The sequence below is a fragment of the Microchirus variegatus genome, assembly GCF_963457635.1.
Source record: "Microchirus variegatus genome assembly, chromosome: 7".
Lineage (NCBI taxonomy): Eukaryota > Metazoa > Chordata > Actinopteri > Pleuronectiformes > Soleidae > Microchirus > Microchirus variegatus.
The window spans coordinates 32644296-32661628 of NC_139808.1; the positions used below are offsets into that span (position 1 = coordinate 32644296).

At 42.7% G+C, this 17333-nt stretch overlaps 1 protein-coding gene across 1 annotated transcript in view; it reads right to left on the bottom strand.

The window, feature by feature from the left end:
• Nucleotides 1-17333, bottom strand: part of LOC310929337 (protein jagged-2-like) — a gene marked incomplete at its 5' end in the record, with an annotated part of 61884 nt that overhangs the window by 3700 nt on the left and 40851 nt on the right. Inside the window, 16 exons of the mRNA XM_083892059.1 lie at nucleotides 34-193; nucleotides 2444-2575; nucleotides 3686-3955; nucleotides 5090-5205; nucleotides 5334-5447; nucleotides 6189-6274; nucleotides 7632-7659; nucleotides 8575-8694; nucleotides 8800-8913; nucleotides 9890-10003; nucleotides 10776-10889; nucleotides 11296-11463; nucleotides 12612-12762; nucleotides 12857-13030; nucleotides 13820-13866; nucleotides 15083-15199. Of these exons, the coding sequence (XP_083748185.1) occupies nucleotides 34-193; nucleotides 2444-2575; nucleotides 3686-3955; nucleotides 5090-5205; nucleotides 5334-5447; nucleotides 6189-6274; nucleotides 7632-7659; nucleotides 8575-8694; nucleotides 8800-8913; nucleotides 9890-10003; nucleotides 10776-10889; nucleotides 11296-11463; nucleotides 12612-12762; nucleotides 12857-13030; nucleotides 13820-13866; nucleotides 15083-15199 (2025 nt within the window). The remainder of the gene's footprint in view (nucleotides 1-33; nucleotides 194-2443; nucleotides 2576-3685; nucleotides 3956-5089; nucleotides 5206-5333; nucleotides 5448-6188; nucleotides 6275-7631; nucleotides 7660-8574; nucleotides 8695-8799; nucleotides 8914-9889; nucleotides 10004-10775; nucleotides 10890-11295; nucleotides 11464-12611; nucleotides 12763-12856; nucleotides 13031-13819; nucleotides 13867-15082; nucleotides 15200-17333) is intronic.

A 17333-nucleotide genomic window follows, 5' to 3' on the forward strand; every position in this document is an offset into this window, starting at 1 on the left:
TGCCTCTGAAGTAGATGTAGGGACAGAACTGACCAGTAGGGGGATCTTGGACCACCGTCTCCACTTTGACCTCCACCACCGCCAACATGACCGTGCTGTTGTGGCGTTTGGACAGAGCCGTGACGATGGCGCTGGCGGCGTTGTGGATCTGACCGCGGTCGCCGTCCTTCGACTTCCCGTCCTGCTCGAAGGACTGAGGACAAGGAGACAAGGAGACAAGGAGACAAGGAGACAAGGAGATGAGAGAGGTGTTGAGAAACAACTGCTGCTTTGTAGTTTATGAAATAATTTAAAGTTTTTAAACGCTATTTTTCTTTTCCAAACTGTTACGTAACGTTGATGAAGACACAAACTTTAACGAGGACACAAACATTAACGGCAAAGTTTAACGACAAACTTTAACGGGCAAACTTTAACGACAAATGTTAACGCAAACGTTAGCAACAAACGTTAATGACAAACATTAATGCAAACATTAGCTACAAACGTGACAACAACCGTTAACGACAAATGTTAGCGGCAAATGTTAATGACAAATGTTAACGCAAACGTTAGCGACAAAAGTTAATGACAAACGTTAACGACAAATGTTAATGAAAACGTTAGCGACAAACGTTAACAACAAATGTTAATGAAAACGCTAGCGACAAACGTTATCGGCAAATGTTAATGACAAATGTTAACGCAAATGTTAGCGACAAAAGTTAATGACAAGCGTTGACGACAAATGTTAATGAAAACGCTAGCAACAAATGTTAACGACAAATGCTACGCAAACATTGGCGACAAACTTTAATGACAAACATCATCACAAACGTAACGAAACAGAACTCGGTCACGTTCGTTTGGATATGAGGTCATGACAGGATCGAGTGAAGATGAAGATGAAGATGAAGAGGAGGAAGAGAAGTAAAGCAGACGTTGACATGTGAATAAAGGAGATTTTCACAGTAACATCTGGCAGAAAGTGGAGAGAGAGAACTCTCCCTCCTTCACCTCCACCTCCTCCAGAGACAACAGAAGGTGGAGTTAATGACCTAATAAGGCTCTGAGGAGGAGGCGGAGGAAGAGGAGGAGGAGGATGAGGAGGAGGAAGAGGAGGAGCAGGGATTATCTGTTGGTTCTGTTCAGATCAATTAGAAGAAACAATAGAGAAGAGTCCAGCTGTGCAGTCCTGATCAACACGGGAATAACACTCCTCACAACTCTGACTCCGCCCACCCCCCGGGCACAGGAAACAGTGACGTCACATGGTCTGATCGTCATGACGATCAGAAACATCTGAAACGCTGGTTTATGATTGGTCTGAAAACAACCACTGGACCAGAACCAGAACCTGGACCAGAACCTATAATGACCTTTTCTCTGTTTTCAAACAAGCTCGACACAAACACGTCGTAGAAGAACGTGTCGTTGATCACTTCTGTCGTTGACGATGAACTGACGACTTTCTTGGATCCTAAAGATTTCACTCGGACGTTTCTCTGCAGCGAGAGTCGTCACCAAGTGGGAGTGAAGTGTTTTTTACGATGAAAGGCTTTGTTGTTGTGGGGATTGTGGGACTGTGGGCCGCTCCTCTTCCTGTTTCTGCTGCTCAAAACATCACAGACACCAGAACTAATCCCCTCCATTAACAGCTTAGAAAGCCTGATTCTCCCTGAGTCTGGGTGGCCCAGAGAAGACGGAAGAGATGCTAGGAAAGAGACGCTAGGAAGGGACGTAAGGAAAGAGATGGAAGGAAAAGACGGAAGGAAAAGATGCATGGAACAACGTTAACAACGTGAATGCTAAAAATAAGAGGGCTAACAACACGAATGCTAACAACATGAGCGCTAACATCACAAACGTGAACAACATGAGAGTGAATAACAAGAGCGCTAACAAAATAAACACTAACAACATGAACGCAAACAACATGAGCGCTAACAACATGAGCGCCAACATCACGAACGCTAACAACATGAGCACTAACATCACGAACGCTAACAACATGAGCTCTGACATCACAAACGCTAACAACATGAGCGCCAACATCAAAAACGCTAACAACATGAGTGCAAACAATACTTACACTAACAACACTTATGCTAATATCACAAACGCTGACAACATGAGCGCAAACACTAACAACATGAGCACTAACATCACAAACGCTAACATCACAAATACTAACAACATGAACGTGAACAACACAAACGCCAACAACATGATCCGTTAAAATAAAACTTTGTAGCCTCAGATTGAGACTTTTATATGTGCTTCAGGAAAAAGGGTCTTGCTTTACGGAGGCGGCCATCTTGTGCCGCCATGTTTTTAGAAGAAAACAACATCGTTATTGATCAGTGAAGGCCACCGTAGACAAGTACAATACAGAAGAATAGAGTAGAAGAAGGAAGATGTGAGACGAGATCTTTACAGTGTGTGTGTGTGTGTGTGTAATCACCATGGCGACCTCCACAGCATCACTGTTGGTGTAGGACAGATCACAGAGGATGAGCAGCGCTCGCTCTTCAGCCAGAGTCTGAGTCACAGGGAGAAACCTGAGCTCTGAGCAGATGTTCTCCACCGTGGTGCCCTGAGGAGGACAGACAGTGAGACAGGCAGTGAGACAGGCAGGCAGACAGACAGAGACACACACAGACAGACAGACAGACAGACAGACAGACAGGCAGACAGGCAGACGGAGAGAGAGACAGGTGAGTGAGGATCAGCAGATCAGATCAGATTTCAGAACTTTATTCAGATTATAGAAAGTGCACATATTTGACTCTCGTGTCCACATCTACAGACTCCGCCCCCACATATACAGACTCCGCCCCCTTCCTGAAACAGCCAATAGGAGCAGCCGCACGTACATCTGCTCTTTACCTCTGTTTTTGTTTGTTTTTCTATCGTGAAAAACTGTAAAAGAAAAAAACGACTGAGTCATTAAACGTGTGAAGAAGAAGAGGAGGAGGAGGAGGAGAGGGAGGAAGAGGAGGAGAAGGACAAGAAAGTATGGAAGGAGAAGAAGAAGAAGACAGAGGAGAAGAGGACAAGTATGAGGAGGAGTTAGAGGTGAAGAAGAAGAGGAGGATGAAAAAAGGAGGATGGAAGAAGAAGAAGAGGAGAGTGACTGAAAAGGAAACAATGACTCAGCAAAATGTGACACATCTGCGATCGCTCTGTCTCGACGTAAACGTCCGATAAATCCTGACATTATCAAACGTTTAAAGTGAAAAAACTTTTACGTGTTTTATTTTGACAACGTCTCTCTCTCTCTCTCTCTCTCTCTCTCTCTCGCCTCAAACTAATAATAATCATAAAAAAAGCCTCAAATCTTCATATTTGAACAATTCCCTCATGAAAACATCACATTTAAAGCCACACATCGTTATTTACTGCTGGAGCCACTTTAGCTGTTTTCTCTCCCTCTGTTTAAATTTCCAGATCTTTCTTTTTTCTTTTTATGGCCAGAAAAACAATAAAAAGTGTGAAAAACTGAGCTCTGTGTAAAAACCACAGACCACTTTCATTCATTTATGATTTCGCTGCAAATAAAAGCTCCAGAAATAGAAGAAAAACATGTGTGAGATTAACTTCACTTCACACTGAGACTGTTTTTATCGTAAAAAAAAGACGTAGAACATTTGTTTATGTTTAGAACGTCGAGTTTTTGACAAATACTGTATTTTTGTATTTTTACCTGTGGTACTTTGTCCTTCTTGAAGATGAGGGTGATGCGTGCGCAGCTGTTGTCAAGGTAACCACTGTTGGGCTCGCACTGCGTGTGCAGCGGCGTGGGCGGGTCAGGCGTGGAACACACGCCCCACTGGTGACACGGCGGCGAGAAGCAGGTGAGGAACTGATGCTCCACGCACTCGTGACCGCCGGGACACGGAGGAGGGTTAGCGTCCACGGGAACAGGAAGGGGAGGAGCCTTAGGGAGGAGACATGGCCGACGACCGCACCTCACCTGGAAGTAACACAGATTCAACGTGAGCGTTTTCTGTGTGAGCGTTTTCTCTTTGATTGTGAGCATTTTCTGAGTGTGAGTGTTTTCTGCGTGTGTTTTCTCTCTGTGTGAGCGTTTTCTCTTTGTGTGTGAGCGTTTTCTGTGTGCGAGCGTTTCCTCTCTTTGTGAGCGTTTTCTCTGTGTGAGTGTTTTCTCTGTGTGAGTGTTTTCTCTGTGTGAGCGTTTTCTCTTTGTGTGTGAGCGTTTTCTCTTTGTGTGTGAGTGTTTTCTCTCTTTGTAAGCGTTTTTTCTCTTTATGTATGAGCGTTTTCTGTGTGTGTGAGCGTTTTCTCTGTGTGTGAGCGTTTTCTGTGTGCGAGCGTTTTCTCTGTGTGCGAGCGTTTTCTCTGTGTGAGCGTTTTCTGTGTAGGACCGTTTTCTGTGTGCAAGTGTTTTCTCTCTCTCTGTGTGAGCGTTTTATCTTTGTGTTCGAGCGTTTTCTGCGTGCGAGTGTTTTCTCACTGTGGGAGTGATTTCTGTATGAGCGTTTTCTCTCCGCGTGAGCGTTTTCTCATTATGTGTGAGTGTTTTCCGTGTGAGCATTCACTCTGTGTGAGTGTTTTTTTCTGTGTGAGTGTTTTCTCACTGTGTGAGCGTTTTCTGTGTCAGCGTTTTATCACTGTGTGAGCGTTTTCTCTATATGTATGAACGTTTTCTCTTTATGTGTGAGCGTTTTCTCTGTGAGCGTTTTCTCTTTATGTGTGAGCATATTCTCTGAGCGTTTTCTCACTGTGTGAGCGTTTTCTCTGTGAGCGTTTTCTCACTGTGTGAGCGTTTTCTCTTTATGTGTGAGCATTTTCTCTGAGCGTTTTCTCTTTCTGTGTGAGCGTTTTCTCTTTCTGTGTGAGCGTTTTCTCACTGTGTGAGCGTTTTTTTCTGTGTGAGCGTTTTCTCTATATGTGTGAGCGTTTTCTCACTGTGTGAGCGTTTTTTTCTGTGTGAGCGTTTTCTCTGTGAGCGTTTTTTTCTGTGTGAGCATTTTCTCTGTGAGCATTTTCTGCAAGCGTTTTCTCACTGTGTGAGCGTTTTCTCACTGTGTGTTAGCATTTTCTCACTGTGTGAGCGTTTTCTCTGTGTGTGTGTGTGTTTTCTGACCTTGGAGCAGTGGACGTGTCCGTTAACGCACTGACACGTGTTACATTCCTCCTCCCAACGACTTCCGTGAGGAAACTGCAGTCCAGCGTGACGACATGACTTCCCCAGACCGATGACTAAAGACAACGAGAGAGAGACAAGACCAGATCAAACCAGAGTCTGACCAACAAGTGGAGGCTCGTGGGCCCAAAAAGTGACAATTTCAAAAGTGAATATTTAGACCAAGTGTAAAACTTTAACTTACACTCTTGACAGCGAGCTCCGGCGTGCCCTGGTGGACAAACGCATCGGTAGCCGTTGATTTCATCCTCGCAGGTCGAACCTTCAGCACAAGGAGACGACTGACACTCGTCGATGTCTGAGAGACAAAACACACACACACACACACTCATGAGGGTTGTTTTCAAGGGTGTCTTTTATGTGTATGATGTTTTAAAAACAGATTCAGAGCTTTATCTCAGTGGGAAAATGACGTTTGTAAACTCACTCACTCTCCCACACCAAAGCGAAAATCAGTGATTTTACATCACAGCACACAGCACAGTTGATCCACTGCTGCCTCCATCACTAATTCAGATGTGTTTTATTGCATCTGCAGTGTTTGAAAAACTTAGTTTGGGTTTACTTCAGTGACACAGAGTGACCACACGAGGCAGCAGAGGACCAGCAGCTCCTGTGTCCCTGTGAGTTAAAATCACTGGTTTTCTCTATGGGCTTTGGTGTGGGAGAGTGGTTTACAGACGTCAGTTTTGAGGCGATAAAGTGGTCAAATATTGCAGATTCAGTAGCTGTTTGACGTCATCTCTCTGCAGAGTTTACTGATGGAATTCCTTTAGATTTCTGACTCTATGTCGGTGAAAAGTCTTTTCTGTGCGACGCCGCGGGAGAGCGAACACCGAGCCGTCAGACGAGGCCTCTGCTCTGACCTCGGCTCATCGCAGAGGTCAAAGGTTAAGTCCGGGTTCCTAAAAGGCTTCCTAATCTGTCGCCCACAAACAATCGCCTCACGCCTCCCTCTGCCGCGGCCTTTGACCTCTGACCCCGCCCCCCCCTCTCCGACACAGCTGACCCCCCACCCTGGTTCCCAGGACACACTCACTGATGCGACAGTCCGGTCCGGCGAATCCAGGAGCGCATTCACAACGGAACCAGTTCACGCCGTCAACGCAGACGCCGCCGTTGTAGCTGCGGAGGAAACGGAGAGAGAGAGAAAAGACGTTAATTTACACATTTATATGAATTATTTATTTATTGTTGCTTCATTTTTGTTGAGGAATAAATCTTTTTTGTGAGTTTGCAGGTGTTTTCACTCACATTTAAACACATTTATTTGCCAGATTTGCTCATTTTGACGGATTCAATTATTATTTCCTGTTCAAATTTCAATCCGTTTCTGATTTAGAGTCTTTTATTTTGAAAATAAACAGTCCTCAGTTTCCTTTGATGGAAATCTTTGCTTGATGACATAACAAAAATACACTTTAGTTTGAATTTCTCTGCAAAGAACTTAAAATATATTCATTTAAGTCTTTATTTTGATTTAAATTGTCCTTATTTTGTTTTAATTTAACTTTAAAATAGGTTTTTTTTAACTCTACAGTTACAAATTCTGCTAAATAACTTCATGATTCTCTGATTTATTTGGGGGGGGGGAAACCTCCACAAACATAGAACATGCAACAGGAACCAAAATAATTAACACTAAAGTTTTAATAAATATTTAATAATACAACTTTACGTGTATTTCTAACACAAAAACTATTATATCTTTAAAAATAAATGCTCACTATCTGGATATTACTACAGTATTAGTGTAATATGTCTTTATCAGCACATTTTTGGAAATAAGACAGTTTAAGGCTGCAAATAATTAAGTAATGGATTAATCATTGTTACCGTCCTTTAGTTTAAGTTAAGGTTGAGTTTAATTGCTAATGAAAAAGCTCATTAGTTGCGTCTGCGTCTCCACAGAGAGACACAAACTCTGTGTCCTGTGGAGAGACATCAGCCTGAAGCTGATCCTGGATCAATGTCCACACTTCATATGTAAATCTGCTGCTGACCACATACTGAGCCCCGCCCCCCACCACACACACACACACACACCACTAATCCACCTGTCAGTCATTGTGAGGAGGATGAGGAGGATGAGGAAGGTGGAGGTCTTTGTCCAGATTCTCTTCTCTGATCCACAAAAAACCTCCTCCTTCCTTTCCTACGTTTTCCTCCACATCAACAATCAATAATCAACTATTTTAGGATGAGTTTTGTCATTTTCCAGCTTCTCAAATGTGAATATTTCCTGATTTCTTTGCGTTTCCTAAAAATAACGATCGTGGAGGAGCAAAGAGAGACGGAGGCGGAATTTACGTAACAGTGGAACTCTCTTTTTTAGATTAGAATCATGAGAAAGAAAGTGATTAAAAAGTTTTGTCGACTAAAATATATTTAAAAATAACCATTCCTGCCCGAAGAAAAATGCATTTCTACAAAGTTTGGAGGACAAATACGAAGAGAAGTTTAATCTTAATCTTAATCTTACCAGGGATGTGGATTACAGTCGTCGACATCTGCAAGAGAGAGAGAGAAATTAGATTGATTAGTGACAACAAATCTGATTTATTTACACTGAAACTTCACTTTATTTTAATTCTCACACTGTAAAATATAACACTGACATGATGAGGGTCATCGTTTTGACTCATTCTGAAGTCAACACGACTTATTTAACTCATTTATCCCGGATTTTGACGTTAAATAAATAAAGTTTTGATGAATAATCCACAGATTAACGGAGGGAATTTATCTGGATTTGTAGCTGTTTAAGATGATTCAATGACATTAAGGCAACTAGAATCTGTGTTTAAAAACAGTATTAAATTAGGACATTTAACTAGAAATTGCTCATTTGAGTTTGTAAGGCAGCAGCTGAGCTCTTATTTTGAAATGTAAGCACATTGAAAGCCTGTAAAGAGTGTAAAAATAAACATGTATGACACAATAAAGACACAGGTTCATACTCCCTCCCATCTGAGATACTGAGATATTAACTCTGAATGCTTAGAAATCCTTAATTAGACAAAAGAAAATGGCTTTTTGGAACCAGAATTAGTCTAAAATAAGTAATTTCTGCTCATGAGGTCAAGTGAAAATGTTAGACATCAACTTGATTTCTACTTTAAATACTTGATTTCAACCCAAAACATAGTTGTTTTCTTTAAACAATTACTGGACGACTCGCATATAAATGACAGTGTCATCTGCGAAAGTGCAGACTTCATTCAAACGGACTGTAAAGTTTCCACAGTTTTCTCCAAACATGCTCTGATTTTTTAAAATCTTTTTGAAGTTTTGAGGGTTGGCGACTCTGACAGCAAATGCATGCACGCACAGAGAGCTCTTATTTTGAAATGTAAGCACCTTGAAAGCCTGTTAAGAGTGTAAAAATAAACATGTACGACACAATAATGAGACATGATTCGTACTCTGTGCACAGGTGTTTCCCTCCCATCCGTCTCTGCAGATGCACGTGAAGGCGTCGCCGCCGCCGCCGACGCACGTCCCGCCGTTCTGACACGGACCGGAGTCGCACGAGCTGTTCATGGCTGCGGGAAAACACACACAGCAACAAATATCGCTATTTTTAATCATCCGTTCGGCGACAACATGTCGTAACAGGGCGGTTTTATCTTTATCTTTGTTTTTATTACCCGTGTTGCAGGTGCTGCCCCCCCAGCCCGAGGGGCAGCTGCACAGGAAGGAGTCGCCGTGGTCGTAACACGTGCCGCCGTTGCTGCAGGTGGTGGAGTCGCACTGGCTCTCGCCTGCACCCGCGTGCAGCGAAACGCAAAACAAATATGAAAGAGAGAAAGATTTGATGTTAACAAACGAGAGAGAAAAGACCCGACATGTCGAAGAGAAACCAAGACAAAGAAGCCACTGATGATGATGAAGACATCACAGCATCAGCTGGACGCTAATTTCCTCCTCTGGTGCCAAACTAAACAACACCGTGTTGCGACTCATTTCATTCTCAAAGCCTCTGCTCTCGCCGTCTCTTGTTCGACACAAAATAAAGACACACACACACACACACACACCGCGCTCGTATAAAGACGCCACTGTTCTCGCTACGACGGCGTGAAACGTGGCTCTGAGGAGGAAGAAGAGGCTTCAAACCTGGACGTGTAAAAACCAAAATACCTGGAGAAACTTCACCACTGCGCTGTCATGCATCCAGGGCTTTTAATATGAAAATCCAGAGCAGAAGATCAGACTTTGACAGAACTAATTTTGAGTCAATTAAGTGTGAAATTGTTGATTCTCATCCAAAGAAATTAAGAGATTAAGTCAGAGGCCGATGTTTCTACACGTTTTCATGATGAATAAAAGTGAACGAACAAAAGCCGACGGCTGTACGTTTAATTGTCTCAGACCTGGTTCTAACACCTGGTTCTAACACCTGGTTCTAACACCTGCCCTCAGTAATCCCATCATACGAGGACAGCTTGAAGCACCTGCCATTAAAATGATTACACCTGGCTCTGGATTCACTCGCTTGTTTAAAAAAACTTAAAAAAAACAATCTTGCTTGACAGAATAGAACAAATCTGACTGTACAGATGTGTCTAAGTTCAAACTCTACTCACGCTGCCGTGACATGAACACATAAGTGTTAGCTGCAAATACAGTAGCGTAAAATCGCTAATTTGGACACGAGGACGCATTCAGGACACATTCAGGACACGTCAGGACGTCCACATAATACAGACATGTGTTCACAGTCTTTTAAAAACCTACGTGAGTTGCAGGTCTTTCCTTTCCAGTTGTCCACGCAGTTGCAGTAGAAGTCGTTGAGCAGGTCGACGCAGCGGCCGCCGTTCTGACACGGATTCCTGTTGCACTCGTTCACATCTGTGAAGTCAGAACTGAGTCAGTTTACTGAGATATTAACTCTTGCATAAAAATACATCTTTGAATGCTTAGAAATCCTAAATTAGACAAATTCTGGGTCGAAAATACCATGTTTTTTTGTCTGAAAAAGTCATTTCTGCTCATGAGGTCAAGTGAAAATGTTAAACATTAACTTGAGTTCAACTTTAAATACTTGATTTCAACCTTTTTTTTTATCTTTAAACAATTATTGGACAACTCGCATATAAATAACAGTGTCATCTGCAAAAGTGCACACTTCATTCACACGGGCTGTAAAATGTCCACAGTTTTCTCCAAACATGCTCTGATTTTTTGAAATCTTTTTGAAGTTTTGAGTGTTGGTGACTCTTACACAGCAAATACATACATACATACAGATGAGAGGCTCCTCCCACCCCCAAAAAATACATCTTTGAATGCTTAGAAAGCCTAAATTAGGCAAAAATTACAGTATTTTGGACCGAGATTTTGTCTAAAAAAGTCATCTCTGCTCATGAGTTCACTGACAGCAACTTTAAATACTTGATTTCAACCCAAAACATATACTTTTTATCTTTAAACAAGTATTGGACGACTCACATATAAACGACAGTGTCATCTGCAAAAGTGCACACATTCACACAGGCTGTAAAATGTGATTTTTCAAAATGTTTTTGAGGTTTTGAGGGTTGTTGACTCTTACGCAGCAAATACAGACATACATAGAGACGTGAGGCTCCTCCCCCTCCCCAAAAGAACGTGGAACACTCACCGACGTCGCACAGTCCGCCCTCCCAGCCGTCCGGACAGAAACACTGGAAGGTGTTGATCCCGTCGATGCAGGTTCCTCCGTTCTTACACGGGGACGACGTGCAGTCATTGATGTCTGCGGAAACACATCAGGACGGATATTTACACACATTTATTTTGACTTTTTAACGTAGAGAATCAACAGAAAGCGATAATTAAGCTAACATGTAGCTCAGTTTTGTAGAATCTTGACATTTAAGACAGAGTAAGTTAAGTTAATAATCTGATGTGAACATTTCAGGGTTGTTTTTTTTTTTATCCTCCAATTACTGTGGTCGTGCTCGTGTCCTCGTCTTTGTGTTTGTTCTCACTTCACTGTAAACTAAATTAAGACAGGAATGACTCGTGAGTCTGTATTACCGTAAGAACCATGTGGTTCCCAGGGTTGGTAACTGATGATAAATATAGTCTCTGTGTGTGTGTGTGTGTGTGTGTGTGTGTGTGTGTGTGTGTGTGTGTGTGAGAAGCTAATAATGACTCACTCTCGTGGCAGTAGGTGCCAGTGAATCCAGGCTCACAGGAGCAGCTGAAGTTGCCCGCGGGCAAACTGATGCAGCGACCGTGGGGACCGCACACGTTGGACGAGATGTGCCGCACCCGCGGTTGTTGGGTGTCGTTGGTTGCCACGGCCACCGTGCAACTGTCAATCACTTTTTTACAGGTCCATTTTTAGAAAGAACGAGGAGGAGGAAAAAAGATCATTAGCAGAAGCTTCCAAATGAGTAATTCAAACAAGTTTCTTCCAACGCAAGCTAAATGACCACAAAAGGTGCGAGTTAAGCAAAGTTAAGTTGGAACTTCCGCAATCAATAACATTTAAACAAAATATTGTTTAAAAACATGCAAAACAGATTTTTAATCTTAGCAACGTAGACAACAAGCTACAGCCAGAGTTCAGGCACCGTTTACCAGTTAGCTCCGTTAGCTGCATTAGCTCCGTTAGCAGGTTAGGGTTAGCGCCGCCTACAGTGGAACTGGAGCAGTCGGTTTACTGACGGAAAAGAGCAGCGCTAACAAATAACCAGCGTACCTGTGTACTGCGTATGTGCAGAAAGAAACGTGACGATGTACAGAAGGTTAGATCACTGACGGCAACTTTAAATACTTGATTTCAACCCAAAACATATAATTTTTTTTTATCTTTAATCAATTATTGGACGACTCGCATATAAATGACAGTGTCATCTGCAAAAGTGAACACTTCATTCACACGGGCTGTAAAATGTCCACAGTTTTCTGCAAACATGCTGTGATTTTTCTAAATCTTTTTGAAGTTTTAAGCGTTGGTGACTCTTACGCAGCAAATACAGACGTACACAGAGATGAGAGGCTCCTCCCACCTCCCACAAACGTGGGTACACCCAAAAATACATCTTTGAATACTTAGAAAGCCTAAATTAGACAAAAATACAGTTAGGTCCATAAGCTCCATTAGCTGCGTTAGCGGGTTAGGGTTAGTGGAACTGAAGCGATCGGTTTACTAAAGGAAAAGAGCAGCGCTAACAAATAACTAGCATACCTGTGTACTGCGCATGTGTCTGTTTTTAAAGTTTAGCGTAACTTTAGAGACTCATTTTAACAACCGGGAGTCACGTAAACATGACGTCACGCGCGTCTTTTTCCAGTGAGTTGTCATGCGTTAATGTGCGCTAACGCTGACGCCGCTAACTACTACTTTCTACCTTTACTAAACTCGTAAATTACGGGTCATGTAACCTTGCGTTAGATGGAAAAATCTGAACTGGACGAAGGTGAAAAATGCTCACGGATGAAGACAGAATTGTTTCTAAATGTTCACCTTCACACTGATTGGTCTTGCAGTGATCTTTGAGCTCTGAGCAGGTTTTGCCCTCGTAGTCGTCCGTGCAGCCGCAGTAGAAGTCGCCCGTCAGGCCGTGGCACTGAGCCTTGTTGTGACACGGGTTAGGGCTGCACGGGTCGTTCTGCACCTTCACCACAAAGACAGACGAATACAGTTTTAACACAAACACAAACACACACAGTCGACGATCGATGACCTCTCTGGCTGGATCTCATCCTCACCTCACAGGTGGCGCCGGTGAAGCCCTGAGGACATTCGCACATAAAGGCGTCCAGCAGGACGTGGCAGCGGCCGCCGTTCCGACACGGGCTGCTGGAGCAGCGGTTCCTCTGGAGCTCGCAGTGTCGGCCCACGAAACCCGGCTGGCAAACGCACTGGTAACCTCTGGGCACGTCCTGACAGGAAGTCAGCCAAACGTCAAGAGTCAGAGCCTCTTAAATATCAATATCTATATCTTTTTAAATGAGTAATAACAGAGATTTGGTAATCTAGTAATGTCTTTACTAGCTTTACTAAATTAGCTAGGGCTAATTTCCTGTCCAATTACGATACTGATCTACCAATATCGGTCCAATACTGCCGTTGTCTGGTCACGAGTTCCTTGTTATGATAGTCATTGTCTTTGACTATTGTAGAGGTTCATACTCACTCTTAACAACATCTCACTTTTGAGTTTATGGATCGTACAAAATTGTATTTTTGCTATTTTCCCCGATATCTAATCCAGTCAAATTCACCAGAATCTGATCAATATATCAATATCCACTAAGTCGGACGTCAGCGAAATGTCAGCACCTCTTAAATATCAATATCTATATCCTCTTAAATGAGTAATAACAGAGTTTTGGTAATCTAGTAATCTCTTTACGAGCTAGGGCTCAATTTCCTGTCCAATTACGATACCGATCTACCGATATCGGTCCAATACTGCCGCTATCCGGTCACAAGTTCCTTGTTATGATAGTCGTTGTCTTTGTCTATTGTAGAGGTTCATCCCCACTCTTAACAACACCTCACTTTTGATTCATTTAACCATTTTTTCTAGTTCCTATTAGTATTTTTGCTTTTTTCCCAATATCCAACCCAGTAAAATTCACCAGAATCAGATCAATACATCGATATCCACGCGTCATCCTATATATAATATTAATATTCAAACCCATAAAGACCTCTGTGACTCTCACCTTGCAGGTTCCTCCGTTCTGACACTGTCCGTGGCAGCTGTTCACGTCTGATGAGAAAGAATCAATCACACAGATTAAATCACAGTCCGGGGGCAAAGTGGACCACGTTAGCGGTTAGAGGTTAGCTGCGGACCATGCGTCAAAGCCAGCGTTCATGCCGAGAACAAGGAAAACAGGAGGAGATTCAGAGCCGAGAGAACGACGTGCGACCAAAACTAAGACAGAAGAAAGAACTACATCGACAGCAAAGAGACGTTTTAATCCTGGAGATTTGAAGAGTTAGAGAAGGTTTGGCAGCTTCAGCGAGTCATCGAAGAAGTCTGAGAGGAGAGGGAAGAGATGTGAAGCCTCCTGGAGAAGCTTTTCGTCCACTAACAGCAGCTCAACTCAAAAGGTTAAAGGTTGCAGCGCTTTTCCACGACACAGTTCCAGCACGGATCGACTCGACTCAGTATTTGTTGCTTTTCCATCAGTGATAGAACCTGGTATCTGTGGGTTTTTCTGTTTAGTTCCTGCTCTGACGAGGTTCAAAATGAGCTGAGCTGATACTAAAATGTGACGGCCACTGATTGGTCAGAGAGTGAGCGCGACGTCAGACACAAGAATCAAACTGAACAACGGCGTAAAAAGACATTAACGATTACATTAACAAACATTAACGTTAATGTCCAAGATTTAGCAAAGAAAACGTCTAAAATGCTAATATTTAACAGAAGACTGAGAGAGTCTTTAGAGACAGAACTGCTGAAAGCCGACGATCAATCCTGATCACGATAACGTTCAGTGGTGTTTCAGTCTGTGATTGGACGATGGTCGTTCCCTGAAGTCCTGAGGTTCTACCGTAATGACCAACACTGTCTAAGGAGGTGCAATTAAAGTGCTCTACTGCTGTATCCTCCACATTTTCTAGATATCACTCGATATAACGGTCTAGGAGTTACGATAATGAGAAGAACGGTCACAGAAGAGTTGATGAACTGATTCTAATGATTCAGTTAGATCCAAATCAAGCTACGAACTCATGGACAACGACGCGACTGATCCCAAACTGAGTCGAAGTGCTTGAACTGTACGATGGAAAAGCGTAGTCGTTCTTTTTTGTGAAGCGAGAACCTTCTTGTGGAACTCCTTCAAACCTTCAAACGACGGAAACCTTTGTGTTCAAAGAGACTGAGCTGCAGCAGTGAGTGGACAGAAGCTCTGGCTCGAGGAAAGAAGAGGCTGAGAAGAAGTCGAACATAGATTAGCCGGACTGATACTAACTGATGTCACAGTTCTTGCCCACCCATCCACGAAAGCAGGCACAGTGATATCCACCAATCAAGTTTTTGCAAGAGTAAGCATTGAGGCAAGGCTTGATCCCCGAGCACTCAGACACGTCTGCAAAAGTCAAGAGAGAGGACGAGTGAGCGCTCAGGAGAACCTTCACCAAACCAAAGATCCTGCAGCTCTTCATCCACCTGCTGCACTAAGAGCTAAAACCGCCCAATCACCATCAACCACTGATTTAGTCACAAATCTAAATCTTTGCATCATCATCAATATGATAACATTATAGAAATAAAAGTACTAAGTAGAAACATATATGGTTCTTCATAGGAGAACCCTTTTTGGCACCACCTGGAACCCTTCTGGAGGGTTCCACCAGGAACCCCTTTTAAAAGCCTTTATTTTTTTAGTTTTAGAGGGTTCTCTGGATCAAAATGGTTCTTACTGGAACCATTAGTGTTACCAAGAACCCTTGAAAAAACCCTTTCTTTGGGGAAAGGGTTTTTCAGAAGCAAATGGTTCCAGGTAGAACCTCAGCCCTTGCAGAAGAACCCTTATTTCTAAGAGTGTATATCAGTGTCCTTTATACTGCACTCTTTGAAATAAGGGTTCCAAAAGGGTTCTTCTACAAGGGCTGAGGTTCTACCTATCTGAAAAACCCTTTTCCCAAAGAAAGGCTTTTTTTTCAAGGGTTCTTGGTAACACTAATGGTTCCAGTAAGAACCATTTTGATCCAGAGAACCCTTTAAAATCACTTCCCAGAAGCAAATGGTTTCAGGTAGAACCTCAGCCCTTGTAGAAGAACCCTTTTGGAACCCTTATTTCTTTTAACACTTTTATTCTGAAATTACGTGAAATAGTAAATTTCTAATAAATTTTCTCCAAAAGTTGGACTTTTTTTGACTTGACTGGACACTCAGTGAGTCTGAGAACCCTGATCTACACAGTTTAACATTTACAGGTTTGTTATTATCATTTAGGAGTCCAAAATAAAACATCTTAATGCTGTAATGTTAGTCAATTATCTCAGAAAGTTGTATCTCTTGATTCTCGTCCACGTCATTTTTCCTGGACCTTCTACATCAACGTTTCCCCAACTTTCTACATTCAAGGAACCCAATATTTGTAAAAACCCAATAATAAACACAAAAAATTGCAGATTTGTTTGGGGACCCCGAAAATAAATCTTCAGTGAACCATGTGTGGGTCCCCGACCCAGAGCTTTGGGAAGTGTTATTTGCTGCGTTATATTTAAAACAATGATGGAACATGAAAAACGTGAATTTCTCTATGTTCTACTGCAAACACGAGAGCTTAAATTAAAGTATTTTAATGTCATTTAATTTAAGGATTTTTCAACTAAATTAAAGGACAAACGCTGGTTTAGACGTCCTGTGTTTCCCAGATGTTCTTCACGGAGACACTGTTTAATTTAAAGATGTTAAATTAGTGACTGGTTTACAGCCACATCTGTAACACCTAATATAATCAATGAATTACAACTTTATTTGATCGTTAACATAAACACAAACACATAACTCTTAACTTAAAGAGAAATATTTGACCAAAACAAAGCGTTTTGACAGAAAATGAACTGTAATTCCTTCTCTTTGCCTCATTTGTACAAATTAAAACGTCGTCTTTGGTGATATTTGGTCTTAATGTGGAGCAGATCTTTATTCCCCAGCGTCTCTGACGCTCAGATCTACAGTAACGTCTGTGAATGCGATCGGATTCAGTTTCGCGAGCAGTTTTCCGTGGCGTCGGCGACTCTGATGACTCTAACGGCTCTTTTTCAAACGCGGACAATTGCCAGAACATTTGCAGGTCGGAGTTCACGTTTGAGAGGGTTTGATTTCCTCCATCGCCGCGCTGCTCTGCTCTATCCTCCCCCCCTCTTTACCCCCGCGTACCCCCCCCGCCCCCCTCCCCTGGGGGGGTTAACGTCTCTCGATTGCATTCCCCAAAGGCCAAACCTGCGGCATTCCAAGTGGTCAGTTTCAGAGGCAGCGCTGGCCACGCCCTCCTCACTATAAACCCACACAGTGCATTAATACGACTCCCAGGAGGTGAGCGGCACCTGTTGGCCTGATGAAATTAAACACCCCCCCCCCCCAAAAAAAAAAAACCTTTCCCAAAAACCCCGCCCTCCTCATCATCTCACTCCCTCAGGTATTCATCCACTCAATCTGTAACTGCACACATGTTTACAGCTTATAAAATGTTTCCTGGCTAACTCCGCGCT